This window comes from Xiphophorus hellerii, chromosome 10 (genome assembly GCF_003331165.1).
Source record: "Xiphophorus hellerii strain 12219 chromosome 10, Xiphophorus_hellerii-4.1, whole genome shotgun sequence".
NCBI lineage: Eukaryota > Metazoa > Chordata > Actinopteri > Cyprinodontiformes > Poeciliidae > Xiphophorus > Xiphophorus hellerii.
In genome coordinates, this window is record NC_045681.1 from 12277795 (window position 1) to 12299752 (window position 21958).

The 21958-nt window shown below is 38.8% G+C and overlaps 1 protein-coding gene across 1 annotated transcript; it reads right to left on the reverse strand.

Moving 5' to 3' along the window:
* Positions 1–2075: 2075 nt before the first annotated feature.
* LOC116726921 (guanine nucleotide-binding protein subunit alpha-13) lies at positions 2076–21784 on the reverse strand. The gene is made up of 5 exons (XM_032573872.1): positions 21437–21784; positions 15441–15667; positions 8879–8929; positions 4592–4792; positions 2076–4210 (listed from the first exon to the last, which is right to left on the reverse strand). The coding sequence occupies exons 1-5, from the start codon at positions 21717–21719 to the stop codon at positions 3839–3841; spliced, it is 1134 nt and encodes a 377-aa protein (XP_032429763.1). The 5' UTR covers positions 21720–21784; the 3' UTR covers positions 2076–3838.
* Between the last annotated feature and the right edge of the window lie 174 nt (positions 21785–21958).

Genomic DNA, 21958 nt, shown 5'->3' on the forward strand with positions numbered 1-21958 from the left:
CTCTAGTTTGCAGCAAATGTTTACTGAGTAATTTAAATACATTTGTTCAATTTGCAACCATGTATATTTAGTTCCCTTATCTATTTTCAGTCAACTATTTTTTGTCTTTGGCTTGTGATTATGATCTATTGGTTTGCTTTACTTGTTTCTTCTTTTCCATGAGAAATGGGAGTCTGCCCAAATAAAAGATGGTGGCCAGCGCTTAGAGCACATGGACATAATCAGGCTTTATTTGCCTCAGTTCAGTTTCGATTCTCTGACCTCTTTTTATTTGCTCAGCATTACTTTGCAAACATACATTTTGAGTTATAAGATGTATGTTTACATTTATCATTATGCCAAATAAATCCACATTATCTGTGATAATGTGGATTTAATGGATAATAAAGGCTTTCTCTTCAGGCACAGCAATACATTTATCATTATGCCAGATAAATCCACATTATCTGTGATAATGTGGATTTAATGGACAATAAAGGCTTTCTCTTCAGCAATAGGGCTCTTTGAAGTCATTGAGGCAGAAATATTCTACCTTGTATCAAAAGACTAGAGTTAAATGTGTCTGACAGCTGAGGACAACAGCAGAAAACTGATATCAAACGCAGCGGTAAGCAATATGACTGAAAAAGAAAGCAAACAAGGTGGTGGTGGTGGTGACGGTGCCATGGCAACCTAAATGTGGGCCTGCGAACCTCAATAAATGGAGCCCATGCTGGAAGAAGAGTGGGTCAAAATACCTCCACCACAATGTGAGAAGTTGATGAAATTGTAGTTAAGTACTGGTGCTGTAGCAGCTTTTAAAATACAAAGTGGACGTTTCCCTCGACTGGAACAGAAACTTTTTCTTCCCAATCTGACAAATATTTACATACTTATGTCTCTGCAGAGCTTAGACATTATCATCTTAATTCTCTCACAGGAAATAACTCATTTTTGAGGCTTCATTTTGAGTATAATTTTCGTTAACTCTGAATCAGAATCAGCTTTGTTAGCCAAACTTGTGTACAAAAACAAGGAATTCGACTTCTGTTCCGTTAGTTCTTCTTTTTAATAACTTTCTTAACTCATGTACAATTTTACACAATTGTGAATTTGTTTTTCCAACATCTTACATTTAACTTACTTTCGCCTCATTTAGTATACTTTAGATCCTCTAACATGCAACGTTTGAGAAAATCGGAGGGTTCATAACTGTCAGATTGTGCATTTTTATTTGCAGAAAATACCTTTCGGAGAAGGTAAGAGTTTGTCTCACCAGTCCCCAGGATATTCTCCCCATATTCTTGGAAATCATCGACATGTTTGCGGGGTTTGAAAGCGTGCCCTTGTGATCCTTTTTCAACATTGCTTCAAAGAAGGTAATGTTGAAAACATAACCTTTATTTGCTTCGTTTCACACGAAGTAAAACAGTCCTTTATTTCCTGTTAAGGCTTTAATAAAAGTCTTTTTCTTAAATTTATTCACATCAGTGCATGATGTGAATAAATGATGCGACTTCAGGCTGTCAGACAGGTCCCATTTTAACTCAATATCTTACTATACAGGTCAGGAGGTCGTCAGACCTAGGCGTGGTTACAGAAATCAAATTCAACCTTAAAAATACATGATTAAGCACAGCTAATTCACTATTTAACAAGGAGAATAATCATTTTGAAAAATCAAAACAATTCCAACTGAATCTGATAGGGTGATTGGTACTTTTGTTGATTTGGGTGGGCAAACCTTCTTGATGGTTTCCCCAAAGCAGCAAAGGTTCCTAGGAGCCAGAGTTTCTGGGAGAGGAGTCATCGTGACGGCTGAATAGCCAATCAGATGAAAATGTCACGGCATGTTTGACGACCCAAAAACAAACATGGATTATTTTTTTTCCTCCCTAAAACTACATTCCTTAGATTAGAGCGAGACCAAAAATGTCAAACCCACCTTGTAGATGAAACCATCTGCTGACACAGACATTTTTACATTCAAGATATGAAATCCTAGCAGAAGCTCACATTGTATCTGAAATGTCAAATCTTTCGCCTCTATACTAAATAAAAATGATGCTCAACAGTCAGGAAAAACACGGTCATCATTATCAGTATCATTAGAAAAGTTTATTTTATTGATAGGGTTAGAGTAGCATGGGATTTGACATGATAAATGTGAAAAACGTGAAGGGTGCGTGGGGGGCGGGAATTACAAAATAAAATCTACATCAAAAGGTCATCTTCATTGGTAAGATGCAGTGATTTGAAGAACATCCAGCATGGGAAAAATATGCATTTTCTACAACCATTTACATATATGAAGATAAACTGGAATAATATTTACAGGAAAACAGATTACAGTATTTACAAAGCCAGGAATGGAAGGAAACCAAAGCTCTGCAGAGCTTTACTTATGAAGAAATAAAATAATAATGCAGAAAAATTGTGAAGATAAAGCGTAGAATTATTTGGCAAAAGACACTTGAGTGCCTTTAAATTGTCCTCTAACAAAGATCAGCCACCCCTACAGATTACAGTCACTCAAAACTATGCAACTCCAGTAGCTTTTCCCCCCTCTGCCAGATTTCTGCAATAATCACAATGCATTTTAGAGGGAAGTCCAAAGCAGCACAAGCTTGTGTGCAAAGAAACAAAAACAACAAAAAAGGGAAATGTTCAATGCTTTTTTTTTTTCTTTCTTTCATAGACACGTTTAGAGTCACTACTCAGTGCCAATAACGAAGTTTTCGCAGACCGGTTACAGTTTATTCAAACAATCAAGAGCAAATCCCTGTACAATTATTAACACACATTCATGATTAAGGCAAAACAAAGAGGAGGAGGGCCTTGTGAAGGTCATTTTAGAAGGCATCTATAATCAGTAATAAAATCAAAACAGGCGGAAGGACGAATTGGGGGAAGGATGCAGTCCTAAAACCACCAACTAGCTAACGGCGTGGAGGCCTGTTCCCACCGCCAAACATCGAGCTTCACACATCAGTATCAACACCGGATCCGATTCAACCCTGAGGAAACAGCGGACTTTTAGTTAACTTACTGGAACCAAATGGTCTGACGAAGGTAACCGTTCTACCCTCTCAACATCCCAAAAATAATAATAATAATAACAATAATAATAATAATAAAAAAAAATCAATTCTAAGGCAACACCTATATGGTCATGGATGAAAAAGGTTCAGTCTTGTGATTGTGTCTTCTATAAATGACGTGTCAGTGCTGGAGACAGATCAGACGTGTTAACTCTGAACGCTCAGGTCAATAAGAAGTTAGGTTCGCCCTCAGCATCACTGAGGGGTGAGGAAATATTACAAGTCAGTGCTTAGGCATGAACTGAATCCAATCAACTTTCTCTATGTGTCGCTTGAACATTTCTCCACGGTTACTCTGTTTGCATTACCAGAGTAGATGTTATTCACCAGTTTGTTTTTAAGTGAGGCCGGCTTCCACAGGTGCCAGCACTGGCATCCTAAGGGTTAAAAAATAAGAGAACAAAATAACCAACTAAATAAGGTGGAGCTCAGGGAGGAGGACAAAGCAGCAGGGATCAGATACCATTCAGAAACCCAGGTCGGTTTCTTGTTTATACCTTTAATACCACAGTTTGCCTAAATACCCTATCCAACAATCAGATCCTGAGCTAACAACAGGATGAACACTTCCAAAAGGAGTAAAGACTACTGGAAAATAAACAAAAAGTCTAAAGACTGCAGACATCAATTTGTGATCTCCGGAGTCCTCATCAGGAAGCGAGGGGTGGTCTGTCCCCATTCACGTCCTCTTGCGTTCACAGGCTGCGTTGCGTGGCAGTGGAAAAGGGGGTGTTTGGTGTGTGAGTGTGTGTGTGGGGTCATTGGAGCATGAGCTGCTTGAGGTTGTCGTGGAGGATGGTGTCCTTGACGTCCCGGAACACCAGCCTGATGTTCTCCGTGTTGATGGCCGTGGTGAAGTGGTGATACAGGGGCTTCTGTGTGGCGTCGCGCCTCTTGGCCCGGAAGCACTCCACCATGAAGGCCTGCACGTCTGGCAGGCTGTGCTCCGTCCCGGCGTACTCGGGAAAGTAGTCTTTGAGCGGGACGAGCTTCACCTTCTCCTCCAGCAGGTCCGTCTTGTTCAGGAAGAGGATGATGGAGACGTTGCTGAAGACGCGGTTGTTGACGATGGTCTCGAAGATGTCGAGTGACTCTCGCAGCCGGTTGGTCTGCCTGTCCTCCATCAGCACCTGGAAGATGTTGATGGGCGGTTGAGGTACTACTGCCAGAACTGCTGTAAGCTCAACACTTAAGGTAGAACTATAGAGAGAATACATTGTCTAAAACGTGTGCAGTTGCATTTCTCTTCAGTCTATGTTTTAAGGGCTTCCATTGTATGTTTACAAAGGGCCGGTTGTGCCAGAATGCATATTGTTTATGCTAAACTCATTTAAAAAAAATCGTTTTGTGTTTGTCTATCACACAAAATCCTGATGAAACACACTGAAATTCATGGTTGTATCCTGACAAAATGTGACTAAAAGACTAAAACTTTACCAAATGTCATGAAAACAAACGGATTTCTGCTCCATCTCTTCGGCCATGTGGAGCAGAGCCTCTTTTCTCTTTACCTGATCATATTCAGAGGAAGAGACGAGAAACAGAATGGAGGTGACGGAGTCGAAGCACTCAAACCAGCGTCTCCGCTCTGACCGCTGGCCCCCGACGTCCACCATCTTAAAGGGAACGTTCTTGATCTCAAAGTCATACTCGTGGATGCCCTTGGTGGGCTTACGGGCCAGTAAGATGTCCTGTTGACTGGGAAGATAGTCCTGCAGAAATAAAACCACAGATCTGTGTCAAACATTATATATTCAAAGATGTATTTCTGCACGAGATGCTGCATTTGTAAGATAAAGAAAACAAGGAAAACATCCCGAATGTGTGAGAGGAAACGCTAATCTTCTCATCAATCCTCGAATCCTGACATCCAAGTTTTTACTGCAAACAAGATTTCAGGTAATCTTTCACACAACAACGCAAGACTGGGGCTGAGGTTCCTGGTAATTCTCTCTCCTGGGTTAGTTTTTGTTTTGGCAATGCTTTGTCACCAACTGGCTGCCTGAATGCAGCAGATCAGGCAGAGAAAGTTAATAAAAGTAGGTAAATTTAATGATTTGAATATCTGATGTAAATAAAAATGGTCATAAATTCCGAAAACAACAAAGTCCTACTTTTAGGATAGAAAAAAACTATTAATAATCTAAAAATATTTGTCTCAGCTACAAAATGAGTCTCAAACACAGCAGAATATTAGCTAAGTCACTTAAAAATAATCCTGAAGAGGAACAGAAAATATATATATGCGGTTTTGACGTGACGATTACCTCAGAGTCTTACGATTTCATGTTCATTTATATATTTTACGGATGAATCTGAGCCTTTAACAGGGTGACATGATTATACAACCAATAAACTTCAGTGATTTTATTGTAGATTTGCCCTAATCTACACTGGGTAAAAAATTATATGTGCAGATTAAGGGTGTAATGCTACACAAAAATCACAGTTTGGTAAGTACTTAAGTTTTAAAATCATGGTTTGCCAAGCTTCAAACAAACATAAATAAAATTATTAATTTTTTATTTTTAACTTTTTCCTGTAGTAAAAGTTATGTTTTTAATTTAGCAAATAAATTAAGATTTTATGATCTAAACAAAAGTGGATAGAACTGACTGGAGGTTTCGTTGGATTTCTATAATGAACAAAGTAGTAAAAGCAAGAATACATTATAAAATAGTATAACCACTTAAAACTGTCAAGGTTAATGTTTAGAACTTTAAGAGACTGTTCCCTTTATTAGAATAAAACATGTTGAAACACTTTGGAGTAGCTTTGCTATTTTGACAACCTCCTTTGCCAGCTGTACCTGAAGGCAGCATGAGCAGCTGTTGGGAAAAACCCATCATCAACAGGATTTTATATGATATATAGAGTTTGGGTGCTACTGGGAGCCATTTGGTGATCAGATGATTTTTTTTTTTGCCAGTATCTGTGATGTTAAATGCTAGATTTAAAAGTGGCTTTGTCTGAGTAATTAAGTTAAGTGCAGAGCTGCTACTTTATGTACCTTGTTGCTGATGAAAAACAGTGATATAAAGTTTTGGTTCGGACCATCTTTTTATTCTCCACTGTATCTGCATTAGAAACCTGTTGTGTTTCGGTGTCATTTTATAAGTTGAACAACAGAGTACTTCATTGTCACTTAGTTCTGTGCATTAAAAAAACTGTACCGCTCCTTTAAATTAATTGGTTTTTCTGCAACAAACTTGTTTTTTAAGCATGTTTTATGTTTTAATAGGTTTGAGGTTTTGGGGAAACTATTCAGGAAGCTTAACGTTTTTCTTGAAAAATTATTTTTTATTTATGCTTAAAAACATTGTTATTTTGGGGGGCGGGGGAGTAAAAAAAATCTAAGTTTCCATGTTTCAACCACCAGAACCAAAACTTTCGACTTCAGACTAACAGAAATTGTTCAGGATATTTAGGATCATTGTAAACAGGAACATGCTGGGATTTTCTGTCAGTGGAGCGTTGCACAAGCTGGGTGGAATAGTAATAATAATACTAGCGGTTGAACTACCTCAAACATTTTCAGCATCACCTGACATCAACAGATTAGTGGTTGAAACTTGGCTACAGCTGATTGCTGCTGTTGTGATGTTTGAACAAACACAAAACGAAAATGGGCTTGGAGTGGATACAGCAGGCAACCGTTCCGTTTCTAATGTCACTACCTTCTTCTTCAAAAGGATCTGGAGTAAGGTTCATGCTATGAAACGAAAGGTAAAGCATGTAAGTGGCATTTTTTCCAACGTTAATGGAGGATTATAAAAAAGTTTGAGGCTGTATGTGTAATTTTAACAATGCAAAAATCTGACAAATTCAATGTTGAGCACATAGTTTTTACTTCTAATAATGACTGAAAAAAAAGCCTGGATCAAATAATTAATAAAAAGGAAAAAGAAAATCATATCAATGCCCATAATGAGGATGCAAATATCAATTTAAACTGGTCAAAGAATCAAAGAAATCTCATTCTTCATTTTCAGGAAGGATATTAAAAATATTCCTTGTGTTTCTTTAATTTTCCCTTGAGATAAGTTCTCGTGAACGTCTTCAGAAATAATTCCCTACTAGTGAGACAATTTGCAGCATTTACTGTTTCCACCACATTCACAACAAAAACAGAGTGTTAGCATCTTGAGTGGAGCTAAAGCGTTATCAGGCATTTCCCAGTCAAGCACGACACTGTGGGTGAGTTAAAACACCCACATAATGTTCTGACCAGTGTGACATTATGCAACTTGTTGTCGCCCTTTGTTACCCACTGGTTTAACCATTGAGCCTATGTGACACTTATACACGCCACACAACAAGCAGCTGCTCAGCTTTTACTCCGAGTGTACACCGGCATCGCAGACCTGTGTTATTGTAGCCATTATAACTACTTTTTTAGCCTAAAGTGCAGAAATGGAAGCTGTACAGGTCTGTCTCAAATTTGTATCTACAGAGAGAAGTTGTAAATTACGTGGTTATGTTTCTTACCCGCAGTTTCTGGTTTCTACTAAACTGCGTCAAATCTTATAATCTAAGGGTAGATCAGTGCAACCTCAGACGTAAAATCAGTGATCTTGACTGAAATAAATCTCAGTCAAAATCACTTATAATAAGAAGTGAAGGTTGGGAAACTCAAAGGTTTAGCTCAGTGTAGTCCATACAAGACCTCTTCATACCTCGCTACATCTCAGTGAATACTTTCAGACAATTTTGAGCTCAAGCTCGGGTACAGTATAATTATATGGTAGCTTATTTTAAATATATATATATATATATATATATATATATATATATATATATATATATATATATATATATATATATATATATATAATACAGAGGTTTCTAAATCAACATTAAACTACAATTCTGTTTTGGAGAAAACATTATTCTTCTGAACCCATACTGTATCAAAAATCCAAAAAGAAAACAAATTTAGCTCTATCCATGTCCCATTCCATTCACTGTGAAACGCCGCCACCACTGTGTTTCACGGTGGGAATGATATGTTCAATTAGTTTTCCACACAATGCTTTGCAATAAGCTCAGATTTTTGGAAAGCACGACTTGTCAACAAATCCTTCCACCTGAGCTGCGGCTCTCCACAGCTCCTCCAGTTTGCTTTGATCACTGATCATGTGTAACAGAACAGAACAGCTGTTCTGAGGTCGTCACAGAACAGCTGTATTTATTATGAGATTAAATTACACATTTAATCTCTGCAATCGGCCTAATAATCAGGTGGAGTCAAAAAATAAAAAACATGCATTATGTTCGTGTAAACAAAATTTCCCTCAAGTATTAATCAAAATGGAAAGTGATTTTTACTTATAACGTGATTAATTGCTTATTGGGACAGGCTTACTATTTAGTGTTGGTCCATTAGGTTTTTAGGTACAGTCAGATTAAAAAGTGAAAAGGTTTTGAAAGGCAGCGTATGTGAAGGATATCCACTTTTATGGTGTTATGGTACGGTTTAGAAATGTAATTCATAAAAGATGGAATTTGGTACAGTGACAATAGAAGACTTATAATGTTTCATACAAATATATATCCATAAATAATGCAAAATGCCTTAACTCAATGGGTAGAACTTTCCCATTAAAAGAGCAGCTGTGTCAGCTGCAAAGGTGGTTAGGTAACTTCATTTTCATTAAAATAAAACTGAGCATTAAGTCCTGCAAACAAACACACCTGCAGCTTTTCAGTTAACCTCCTGCTGTCTGGACATGCTGCTTTATTAACTATAACATGTACATGTCTGATCATAAAAGTCAATGCAGGCAGGAAGAACTTACTGGCTGGGAGATCTTCTCCAGATTATCCAAGAAATACTTCACCGACTCGCCCTGCAACAAGAGAGAGGAGGAGCTTCTGTTACTTTCGCATCATTCAGGACGTTTTAGGCCATTTCATTCCTCAACAAATATGGTGTAGATGTATTAATACATTCATTAGAAGTCAGTTGTGGAGTGGAGGCGCCATGAGAGATCCTCCCTTCATCTGCCACACACAGGCTCATGAACACACAGGAAATCTGTTTGTTTTTTCTCTCTAAGCTGCATGTCCGCCTCAGAGCCGAGCTGAAGCAGGATGCAAATGATCGGGTGCTGAAGCAGACACGTGTTCGTAAGCGTGTCTTTGATGTGCAGAGGAGTGTGGCCGGGGTTCTCTGAATGCAGGAGAAGGTTTGGTTGTTTTCTTTTTTCCTCTCGAGTCACTTCTGACTCTGCTTTTGTGCAGTTAGTGCAAGTTCAGACACGTAGCTGCCAGGACTGAGGAGCATTCCTTTATCCCAGCGTATAGAGGAGTGTGTTTGTATGCGCGGATGAGTATTATAATGGACGTGTGACGGGAGATTTTGGCAAGAATTCTCCAAAAAGAAACTTCAAAATATTATTTGGAGTTACACTGGGGTCCATCCATCTTGACTCCACCTTAAAACTGAGATGTTTAGCATGCTATTTGCATGAAATGCAACATGAAAGGAAACTGTCATTGTAAAATTCAAATTGGGCCTGATGTAGTGCCTTGGTTGTACTCGCGTGGGTTGACAATGTGTGCCAATCATTTCCCCCCTTCACTGCAAGTCTCTGTCCTAACCTTTTGATCTTTGAGAAGAAGAAGAAGAAGAAAAAAAAAACAAACTAGCCTGACCTGAAAAACCTGTGAGTGTACGGATGTGTGTGCATGGGTAGAATTACACAAGGGAGGAGCAGGATGGTCTGCTACGACAAGAAAACCAGGAAGAAGGGGAAGAAAAGAAGCTAACCTTCCTCCACGTGAAGCCAAATTAACATTTTGGCTTCGGGTGAGTGAAGAAGCTCAATTCTGACAGGGATTGGTGGTTTTGAAATCGTGAAAAAAATCTGTTTCAACAAAAAACAGGAAGGGAAACCAGAGGAGCAATAACTCCGAAGTTCAATATGAGTCATCATGGCGCCTGAAACTAAAGTACGGCTGCTGAAAAAACAAAACTGAAACACAATATGCACCAAAGTCAGCTTTGTGGCATATTATTGATCACATTAAGTCTTCTCCCCCAACTTCCTAAGGACAATTGTTCAGAACCTGTCATGCGGAAAACAACAGAGACAACAGTGGTTTTATGTTGATTTTAAATATTCATTACAAACTAGCCGTAGGGTAAGAGCGTTTTGAAAAGAAAATACTAAAACAGTACAAAACAGGGAGACCCTCCTGGTGGGAAAACAAGATGAGCCTCACAGATCAATGACTACAACTACATATTCAGGTTTCAGAAGAATCTACTTGGATTCTCCATTAGAAAAGGCTGGAAAGTGAAAGTGGAGATGTCAGGTATGAGTACAGATGAATGGATTAAATATGTTCTGGAATACCACAGAAAATACTTTTAAGATGTTGAGGAATCATCACAATATATGTATATTTTATATTATTGTATCTTGCCCTATTCTGCGTTGTAAGTCTGCGCTTATTGTATAATAACCCATTTGAAACTGATTCAAATGGGTTATTTATTATTATTTGACAGAATAACTATATATCTTATGTTATTTATCCACATAACTACTTCCACACTGAAACATGTTATCAGCAGTGCTCAAGGTGAGTCGGCTGACCGGAAAAAGGAATGGGATTTTTAGTTTACAGCAGGGCAATCACTAATCAGGGTGAGGAAAGTGAAAAATCAGACGATTCCAGTCGCTGGCAAAGCTTATTGGTGGATTTTTATCTAGTTTGCCTCGAGAACGCTCAAAACTTTTAGTTCAATTCTTGTCCCCTGCTGGCATCACGATACGGCACATTTGGTCACATCAAACCAGTCGACAGAAAGGAGCCAGAAAAGTGAAGTTCAGCACTGGATGGAAACCCAGGAATATTGTGCTTTGGCCAACTTTCTTACACTCTAAACCCAATTCATTTGCCAACACTTCTTACAGTTATTGTTGTTCTCAACAAACTGAAACAAGAATATTTCTCAGCGAGCATCTCCAAAACAATCTGTGGTTGATAAGAGCATTGAACTGTAACTCAGTGTGTAAGTCCTGCTGTAATATGGCAAACCACAGTTCCCTGGAGAGGAAGGTGATGGGAGCTGAAAGGCGTCTTTAGTCTACCCCATCCTCACTTCACATTCAGTTTTAGAGCTGCTGCTGGAAAAGGGCTCCGAGCATCACCAGATTCCTCCCACCCTCTCTGTGAACTTTCTGTACTGCTGCCAAAGAGCAAACGGTACCGCAACATTAAAAGCAGAACCACCAGACTGCTACACAGCTTCCTGCTTCGAGCTGTTAAAAAGCTGAACTGCTCTTAAGGTCCTGTGCCCATTTTCTATGATTGATCTCTCTGGTGCTTTTATTCAGTGTGCTTTATCGATTGGACATATGATCAGCCCAACAATTTTACATTTTGCTGGAAATCATTTGCTTTACTATAAAGAAAAAATATATATTTCATTTGTCACTGAACTAAATCTAAGGTTTTGTGTTCTGCCACAACTGGTCAACTGATTTTTAGGAATTTATATCAATAGAGAGGCATATAAATACATTTTCCCATTTTTTATGTCCTAACATATTTTCTTGAACTCTAACATCTTTGTCACCGAGACCCATTTTGGGTGAAAACAATAAAGGTTTATCCCTGAAGCCAAATACTTCTAATAAGAAAATCAAAAATATAGAATCATGCATTCAAGGAGTGATTTGCAATTCCTCTGATACTGTGCTGAATGTAATTTGTCCGACAATTAAGGTCAACATTATGGCTAAAACTGCTAAGTAATATGTTGCATAACAGAATCCACAAGGAAATGCGTGTCAACCCTTTTCTAATGGTGTGTGTTATGTTTGGACAGAACAAAGTCTTAAAGGGAGTTTTCCACCAACCACTTTCCATGTTATCCTAGTAGAGATGGGCCGACTCTAGCACTTAAAACCCACATATGGACCAGAGGAAAGAACCACTTTGGGCCATTAAGGTGGGCAACAGCTGAAAATGTGGTGAGCTCCATGTTTACAAATGAGTCAAGATTTTTTTTTTTTCCCTCATCTGCTTAATTTACAACGGAAACACCAAACGCCCAAAGCTTTAACATGGTTTAAAAGTTAAATGAGCTCACCGTCTCTCATCTTAATGTTACGTTGTTTTAACTGTATATGCTTCGCTTGGATAGACCAGAGTCACAAAGTGCACATTATAACATTTCATGTTGATTTTCATTGAACTTGTACAACATTTCCAGTGGGTTGCATGGGCTGAATCAATGAAACTGCAGGGGCTAAATGCAGTCTAAATGTGCCTACATATAGACTGATGGGTGAGAGGGGTTTAGGTGAGGACAGAGTCTTGTTGGAGACATGTTGAGTATTGCAGACATTGTGAAAACAAAGTACAGTAGAACCCTGGTATTCACATGGGGTTAATTATGCTGAAATGCATGCATATTTAAAAACCCAGCTAAACATGGTTATAGCCGCAAATTTTAACAGTTCAAACACCAAATATACTTTATTGCACATTAAGTAGAAACCGTCTTCAACTAATACAGAAGCTAATATCTACAGTTTTTCTTATTTCTGTTCTTGGGTGTACAGCCAAAAATAAATAGCGCTCTTGTACTAGCTGGTTTGCAAATGCCAGTAAATAGCGTGTGAACGAGCATCAGGACTAGGTATTTCAGTTTTGCGTGCCGCTTTTTTCCCCTCCAAAATATTTTAGATCTGCTCTATGGAATAATAATCATATACACAAATTTTCCACGAGTAATCAGGACTCGCATTCCAAGAAAATAAAGTGTGAAGACTGAACCAGGAATATGTGGGGTTCTGTACACCTTTGTTTCACTTCTTGTATTTTAGAGTTCAGGACAGAAAAATGATCAGGACCCGTATTCTCATAGAACCTTATGGCACGTTCACGCCAAAAGCGTTATGAGCGTCAGGCGCGTCTGACATTCAAAGTCTATGCGGAAGCATGTAGAGAGCCCGTTGCGGCTCGTTTAACGCATCTAGCACGGTGCGATTTGAACCGTTTGAAGAGTTTTGAGCGTTTGACGACGTCAAGAGCGTCCAACAAATAGGCTGGCAATGGAAAACAACTGCTAGAGCGATTTTGACACGTCTGACGCGCCTCCACATGGACTTTGAATGTAAACCAGATGCGTAAAACGCTAGCTGTAGAGCAAAAGGTCAAGCGTCTGCACTCAAAGTGCACACACGTCGAACTTGAAGCGTCGGACGCATTTTTGATGCACGTAAAGCGTTTGGTGTGAACGCACCATGAGACTAAAAGTAGCTACTAGAGATGTCATTTTAGGAAAATTCTTAGAATTTCTGTAATTCTGAGATTTTTCTTAGAATTTTACTTCTTAAGATAAAAGTTATTTAAACCTACACAACACGGTCAACCACACATCACTAAAAATGGGAAATTCTGTCATCTCCTCACTCAGTCCTAAGAGTCCTTGGCAGGAAATTTTAGGCCAAGATAGGAGCACTCTGAGAAGACTCGGAGAATCTTTGAGAACACACACCCTGGTGTTTATCAAGTCATTCAGCCAGTGTGTTGTAGATGTGTTGCTGTGTTGGCGATAAGTGAGCGTCAACAATTAGCCAGATAGTCGTCAATTTCACTCCAGAATACATTTTGAAGGCGAAGTTTAGGGAAAACTTAATGTTACTGTGAAACAAGCTCAAATCATTGCCCCTCCACCATTGTGCTCAACACTTGTGCTTAAATGCTCAAGTGTGATTACCTCCTAACATGGTGTTGCACATTACGTTCAAACATCTCTACTTTGGTCTCATTGTGCAGCCATTGTCTTTTTAGTAAGTAGTGTTCTTCCCCCTTTAACCTCTCTAAGCTAAGAGGCCTTTAGCTTATTTTAGCTTTTCTTTTGGTTTCTCTGATCATTCATCAGGGAATTCACTGGGATGTCCAATCCTCAGAAGATTGGCACGCACTTTAAAAGTGTCCACATTCAACTCTTGATGTACGATAGACTTCAAAAAGCTGGAAGATCACCTTTTTAACCAGTTCAAAATTGTAGTCTGGCTCCAGACAGCAAAATGGTGATTGATTAATCAACTTAAAGCAGCAGCACCAGGCTGCTACTTGTGCCCAAATCCTACTGAAGCAGTAAAAGATTAGGTTTTTCTCACATCTCTGCTAATTTTACTTTATCTAATAAATACATTTTTGCATATTTGTGGTTAAAACTAAATTATTTAGATGCAAAAGAGGATGTAGTCTTCCACTGTGATTGCATAAATATATATGAAGAGATGCATTAAAATGTGGCTGTATCATAATTTTAAGAGTTTTGAAAGTCAGTTTCACCCTTTGTCACATTTAAGGACATCACCTCCCATTATAAAAAAAAGAATGTGAGAAATTTCTCATTCAGAGTCTATGTTTTATACTAATGAGCTGAAATGAGGAGTTTTGAGCCCGGAACACGTGTTAAGAATGTGCAGGTGTGTCCTTGTGCTTATGTTGCATGAGGCGTGTGACACTCTTAGTGTTTGTGTGTAAATAATGCTGAATAGGAGAGTCTGGACTTTGTTGGTAAGCATAAAGCCGTTTAAAACTGCAGAGCAGATCAACATTCCAGCTCTGATCAACACTTATTCCCCCTCCTGCCTGCAAGAAAAAAAAAACCAACAAGAAAACAATTCCCTCCAGAGCTAAATCCCACTGAGAACACTCCAGACTTGTGCAACTCACAACTTTTGGCTCATTACTGAAAGCAACTTGGAGAAGTGCGTCTCTTGCTCTGTCCTCGGTGGGGGGCCCCATCTTTGACTCAAGCATTTGTCACATGACATCTCATGAAATCACAGACAGGCAGAAAAATTAGGAATTTTTAGAAATGCAGCAGATTGTAAAAGTCCCGCCACACAAAAACAGCGAGAGATCCCCACTAGTCGGCGAGACACGTGAGCAGAGCCTCAGCCACAGCTGCCACTCTGTGGGAAACGTCACAGTTTGAAAATGTGCTTGAGATATAAGGAGCAGGGAGAGGTGTAAACAGGAAGCTGCCTAAATCACATGTCTGACTGCCTAACAGAAGGCAGAATATACAAAAACTAAGCTCGAGATGCAGTGGCAGGAAAGGAGGACAAATTCAAAATCAGTTTCACTTTCTCTTTTTACTGCCATTTTCTAAATGCCTTCATTTCTCTAACAGAGAGAAAAAAAAAGTCCAACTAAAACCACCTGAAAACCCGTTTTAGATTAGCTGATAGGGAATGGAGCTCTGCAGCAATACTGAACAGTTATCAGCGCCAGCCGTCGGAACAACAACAACAAAAAAAAGAACAAAAAAAAAAAAAAGGGGCACTGTTATCTCCATTTCAGTCGAGTCAAACCTACCAGCTGAAACTCCCTGCGCCGGTCGTATGCGTTCTGAATGCCCGAGTCCGCCCACAGTGCTTTGAGTGCCTTGGCGTACTGCAGGAACACCAGCATCTCCAGCTGCCCGTTTGCCATCTTGGCCGACCGGGTGTCGAAGGCCATCACCCGGTCGCCGTGCTGCTGGTTGTTCTCATCACCCCACGGGATGTGCAGTTTCTCCCGCGCGTCCACCAGCACACGCATACCTGGATGGGGAGGGAGGAATGGGCAAATCAGGACCAGAGAGGACAGAGCCAAAACATTTGCTATTACTAATATTATCATCATGATTACTAACATCAGTATTACGGGTGCACAAATTGCAGTTTTCTGGGCCGATCACCAATCAACGATCTTGAAAAGGCGTATCCCACCGATTCCGATTTTGGCTGACACTGATTTTTTTTGTCCCAAAAGTCACTAAATATAGTTTCTAAGTTGGCAACAGTTTGGTGACTATTGTTAACCGCACACATGCAGACATGACCTGGTGGGCGGGTCTGTCAGTCAGCTCTCTCTCACAGCAGAGCATAAAGAGGACAGTGGCTGATTTGCAGAGTTAGATAAGATCAATGAATAAGATAGGTTCCATATGCAAGAATCGATGACTCGTCAATAATAAAAGAAATGGGGGCCGATTTATCACCGCACCCATGTTAGTAAAATATTATTTTATTCGCGGAATGAAAGTATTCAACACCATCCTTACAGACTATCGAATCACTACATGTGTTAAGTATTGTTAGATGTCAAACTGTTTTATACTATAATATTCTGCTATTATGATTAGGAGTAAAGTTACACAGCATCTTATATAGCAATGCAAGCACAAAATACAGAATGTATTTTGATGCCACTAACTCAGATGCACCAATCAATTGGACACATATCAACCAGCTGTTGATAATTAACATATTAATCATTAACATATCAACCAGTTGTTCCTTTATTGACCTCGTCAGTAATCGACAGGTTAACAATGATATTCATGTCCTTTTTACAGCTTATTGAAAGCTAACAGGTTAGGGAAACACACTTTGCATAAATGGGGATACTTATTTGATTCTTACATGTTCTGCATGACATCTATGTGTTAGTCTTTAGGATAAAAGATAAAACATAACTGGTCAAAATTAAAGTAGGCAGGAAAACCTGAAATTATTATTTTGTATTTGCAGACAAAAGTTTGTACACCTTTATAATTCTTACTAAAATATTCTCTTATTTAGCTTTTAAAGATTTAAAAATGATTAATAGAGGTGATCAGGAGATTTTTTGGGGCACGTCCCACTGGGAGGAGGCCCTGAGGCAAACTAGGAACACCCTGTAAGGACTTTATATCATTCGAGGCGTGTTGCTGGGGAGAAGGATGACCTACTAACCCGGCAACGCTATCTTAGTAAGCCAGAAGTCAATACAAAGTATAAATATACACAAGATTTGTTCATCTGACAAATGTCATCAATCTATTATCAGATGACAAACAATTAAATACTGATGTAGAAGCTGCCAGGTGCTGATGCTGGAGATGGTTTGAGCAAAAATACACAAACAGTTTCAGAGATGAACCAATCAGGCCCTTCCTGACTGATATAAATATTCTGAGGTCTGACACCCCTTTTGACCAACTCATGTACTTTGTTCTGAGAATTATTGCACGTGAAAAATAGGAAAAGATGTGATGAAAGCTCTTAGTTGAGGTGGTAGATTAGTAAAAAAATTAAGAAATTGCACAATTATCCCCATTTATGTCCCTAACTGCAATCTGATTTTCATTTAACTAAAAAAAAAAAAAAAAAAGTCTACCAAGTTGATGGACCAATATGAAGATGCTCTTAATTTTGATTAATTTAATGTATTAGAGAGGGGGAAAGAACCCCCCCCCCTTTTACCTTGCAAATCACTGATGAGAGACTTCTTTTCAAACAGGTTCCTTGTAATTTCATATCTTTGCAATTTTTGTCGTTTCATTCTATGGAATGAAACGACATTTTGAGCCTCTTGGGCAAGCAATAATGTTGAGACTTGGGCTGTCATTTTAGAATATTTATTTTTAGCATAAATTATTTGCAAGGTGATATGAATCAAATGCAATGTAAAGTCAATAAGCACCAAAAGACAAAAAGATGCTGTTAAAGCACATTGTTCCTGCTTCATAAGAAAGGGAAATCCCTGACGATAATAACTCAGGAACATACGCTGCATTTCAAAGTGCCTTGTTAATAAAACTGTATTGTATTTTTATAGTTAGCCTTATAATTAATTTAACATACTGTATGTAACAACCAGGAGAAAAAACAGTGCCATTCCAATGGGTAAGTATATGAGTAAGAACTGGTTTGTTTTTGGGTATGAAACCAAAGTAGGGTGGAACAAAATGGGGCGAACTGACTCTGAGGCCAGGTAGAGTCCCAGCTCATAATAAGTCACCAAAACATGCAAGCTGGAAAGTCACTTAAATAATTTCCACCATGAAGTTTGAAGTTAAGAAATATACAGTGCAAGTCCAAAGTACAGTTTTAATGGAAATACGTAAAGATGAACAAAATGCCCGCTAAGCTACTATCCACTATTCTGGGTCAATTTACCCCTTTGCCATTTCATACCCACAAGTTGCTGTTTCATCTCTTTCTATTTCCGTTGCATACCTATGTACTCAAACCATTACTCTATTGAGAGGTGGTGCCCAACTCCATTTCTTAATAGATACTGCCCTGCAAATATTAGATGCATCCTTTCTCATCTGACTCAAATGGCTGAACTTCCTCCTCAGTACACATGCAGCTCTGCAGAGGCCTGGTAAGGAGCCGTTCATTTGATTCAGGTGTGTTGGAGGGGGCATGAATCTAAATGTTGCAGGATGTTTGTTCTCGAGAACTGAACTTGGTCACACCTGATTTGAACTAATAGATTGTTTTTGTTAAATCCTGAAAATAAATGATAAGAGGCTTAAATCTCAGATGCAATGAAATCGTAAGTATACGTTATTTTCTAAAGACTTAATATTCCACCCTATTTCCACTGAATGTAATTCTTATCCCCATTTAAACCAGTTCATTGTTACCGATTTCCAGTTTTTGTTGGGGCTTAATCTGCCCATTCTCATTTTGAGCTATTCCTGTTTTTTTTCTTGAAAACTAATTGCAATAATTTCTCCATCTATCCATCAAGGACATGTCCAGGGGCCTCATGCATAAAGCATGCGTGCACACAAAAAATGTGCGGCGCCATATTTTACACACAAGTCGGCATGTATAAAAATTAACTTTGCGTCAAAGTTTGCGTAAATATACACACACTTTTTTGCTGGCGTGAAAATGTGCAGCAGCCACGCAAACTTTTTCTGTGGACAATATCAAACTACAAAGCGTCAAAACTCACCTAACTACACTGAAATCTGACTACATTCGGTGTTATCTAGACCAAGAAACATCAAACCCGATGTTTCTTATGATTTTAATATTTTATTGTTTAAACGTAAACGATGAAACTGAACCGCATTTATCCTCAGAAAATAAGCTAACACGCACACAAAATAAAGAAAACAAAAATAAAAGTATGTGAAAACCTCGCTCGTATGTACATGGTACTTTTCTCAGTTTTTGTCTCATAAAGGTGTAACACACTGGTCCGTGCGCCAAAGCGCATGAAATTATCATTAAAAGAAGACAACAGGGTTGGATCAGCAGACTAACTCAAACTTGTTGATTAAAAATAATCAACAGGTTCAATTATTTTTAAGGTGATCAAGGTGTGTATGCAATCACACGTATATAAGTAGCTGCGCAAAGGTGTGCCGCGTAATTGTGGAACGCTTTGGCTCTGATGGAGAACATCGCCAATGGAAGGATTCAGACGGAGCGATTGATCAGAGATCATATTGATCTGCTGGGAAATGCTGATGATGGTTTATGAGCGTTTAGATTGCTCAGACTGATCATCCTGGAGCTCTGAGCAAAACTTAAAGGGCCGTGTGGTACCGGTACCAGTCCAGCTGCAGTCATCCTTCAGTCGAGTTGCCCGCTTTGTGAATGCGCCTTATGGACATAAAGCATTCTACTATTTAGGATAAACGTCCACATTCCCCACTCAAAGGACTCTCTGACACGCTGTCTGTCTTTAAATCCCGGCTGAACGGGCTACTGTTCAAACAGGCATTTGCAGAATCTCTTTATGTTTTTTATTTGGATTTTTTTCTTCTTCAAAATGTATTTTTATTTTTGTGAGGTGACATTATGTGTCCTCAAAGCACCTTTTAAATAAAAATATATTATTATTGTAAATACTTATACTGCTTCGAACAAGGACGTTGCCATGGTTATTGCTTCACGTGGTGGCAGACTTCCGGGTATTTATACTAATTTACATATGTATTTATGGGTGGCGACAGGGCGGACCAGCAGCTGCGCACTATTTCCCGCAAATTAGGATTTATAAAAGGAAAGGTGCGCGGCCACGTGCTTGCGCACGGATTTATGCTTCCGATTTTTTGTTGTGCGCCGCACTTTCGTAATTTTTCCGCAGGCCAAGTTTCAGTGTGAAAACTGCGCATTCTTTTATGCATAAGGCCCCAGGTGCTGTCAGATTAAGTTTTTAATGATACAAATAGAGTTCTGTAATTTGATGAAAACAAAACAAAAAATATGGTACAAGAAGTGCAAAAATAATTTTTTGTCTATATTTAACCACAGAATCACTGATCAAAGTTGATCGAGAGGAAATAGTCTGGTTCCAATCTCTACGCTATTGACTGGTTTCTTCTCCTGAATAACATTATTATGCTACATAAAGCAATGTGGTAATGACATATAAACTGGCAGTTACTGAACTACAATTAGCCTTTTACAATTTTAATCAATGACTTTAGCGAGGCGTTGCAGATTGAAAATTATTTTTGTAAGTCTTAAATATATCTAAAAAATTGAGATTTTGATACTAGTAAGTTTCTACAAGAGTCAATGCAAATACAGTTCTACAAAAGATGCAATGACCAAGGTTTTCCTGATTGATGCCAAGTTCTGTTTTGAATAATCAACTGAATTATTTAAGGACAGCAAATTTAAAAATAGAAAAAGTAAACTAAGGAATAAGTTCACAGGCAATTATCACTCATTCATTACTCATTGTAAGACATGAACAATTGAGAGCCATCAGGTTTTTTTTTTTTAATCTCAAAGATGAATAAACATCATTTATCCAAGTTTGAAGTAAAATTAATAGAAATATTAAACTCATTAAATTTTTATCTGGTTTAAACTAACTACGAAACAATCAGGCTTTTCTTGACCAACACAATTTTTCAAATTTAAAAAAAAACTATGGTATAACTCTAAAGTAGAGTTATGGTATAACTCTACTTTAGAGTTATGGTATAACTCTACTTTAGAGTCCTGATAATAATACTTTAACACCTCCAAGATTGAAAGCATCAATTGGGGCAATTTTTTAAATTTAAAAGTGATTAAAATTTTAGGGGAAGATGATATTAGGTTATACATTTAATTCAAGAAATACAACAAAAAAATATAAGTTAAATTAAATCACAAAGATAAATACTTAACTAATTAGTAATGAGTAAGTCGTTTTTATTGGTGCTGTTTGGGGAGTGGACACAAACAGGAACACCTTACAGATTAGTACACTGGTGGGTTATCCTCCATTGAGAAACAAAACGTGGCCGTGGCTATCTGAGCCTGCTAACTCGGTTACAGCCGCGTTACATAGGATATTTAAACTTTATGTGCCGCAAAAGAGAGTTAGAAAGCCCCATCTGAACAGAAACCCGGCTCACTGGGTGTGCCGACAGCAGATGAAGACTGTTTATGTGCGTCCTCTGAGCCCCAGCGCCGCTCAACAGATGTGGAAACTTTCCCATCCGTTTTAAACGCCTCTCTGGGGCTTTTCTGTCCCAGTCGAACGTCTCGCTTCCTCCCTCATAAAGTTACCAGTCGTAGAGCAACACAAAGTCAGGTTACCTTTGATAACATTGCTGTAGATCGTTCCTTTGAAATCCTCTCGGGCTTGCTGGTCGAAGTCCTGGCCGTGGATGATTCGCATTTGTTTGAGGAAAGTCGACTTGCCGCTCTCGCCAGCGCCCAGCAGCAGGATCTTCACCAGCCGCTTCACGTACGTTTTCTCCCGCGACAGATTTCTGTCGATCTCCTTGGACTTTCGGATCTGGTCCGCCTCGCCGGCGTTAAGCAGGCAGGTGGGCAAACAAACTTTTAACATAGACCTGGTCGGCAGGAAATCCGCCATGTTCGCACTAACTTCATCGATGCTAATTTGATGCGCGTTCTCGCGAGGCGCGAGCACAGGACCAAGCCCCTTCCCTAAACTCAGGAAGTAACCGCTCCTGCTATCAACCTGAGAGCGCGCTCCGTTATGACATCAGGAAACCGCAGCTTCACATTTAAAACGACTGGTCGTATTTTCAAAATATTAATAACAACTATAGGAACACTCTATAAATAATTCAATGGTCTGAATAATCAGTA

What these genes read in the sequence shown, in the direction of transcription:
- LOC116726921 (XM_032573872.1), bottom strand. Translation starts at nt 21,719, where the DNA reads ATGGCGGATTTCCTGCCGACCAGGTCTATGTTAAAAGTTTGTTTGCCC. An exon ending in GGCGCAGGGAGTTTCAGCTG is followed by an intron (nt 8,930 to 15,440) that starts GTAGGTTTGACT and finishes CTCTTGTTGCAG; the next exon opens with GGCGAGTCGGTGAAGTATTT. An exon ending in CTTCCTCTGAATATGATCAG is followed by an intron (nt 4,211 to 4,591) that starts GTAAAGAGAAAA and finishes AACATCTTCCAG; the next exon opens with GTGCTGATGGAGGACAGGCA.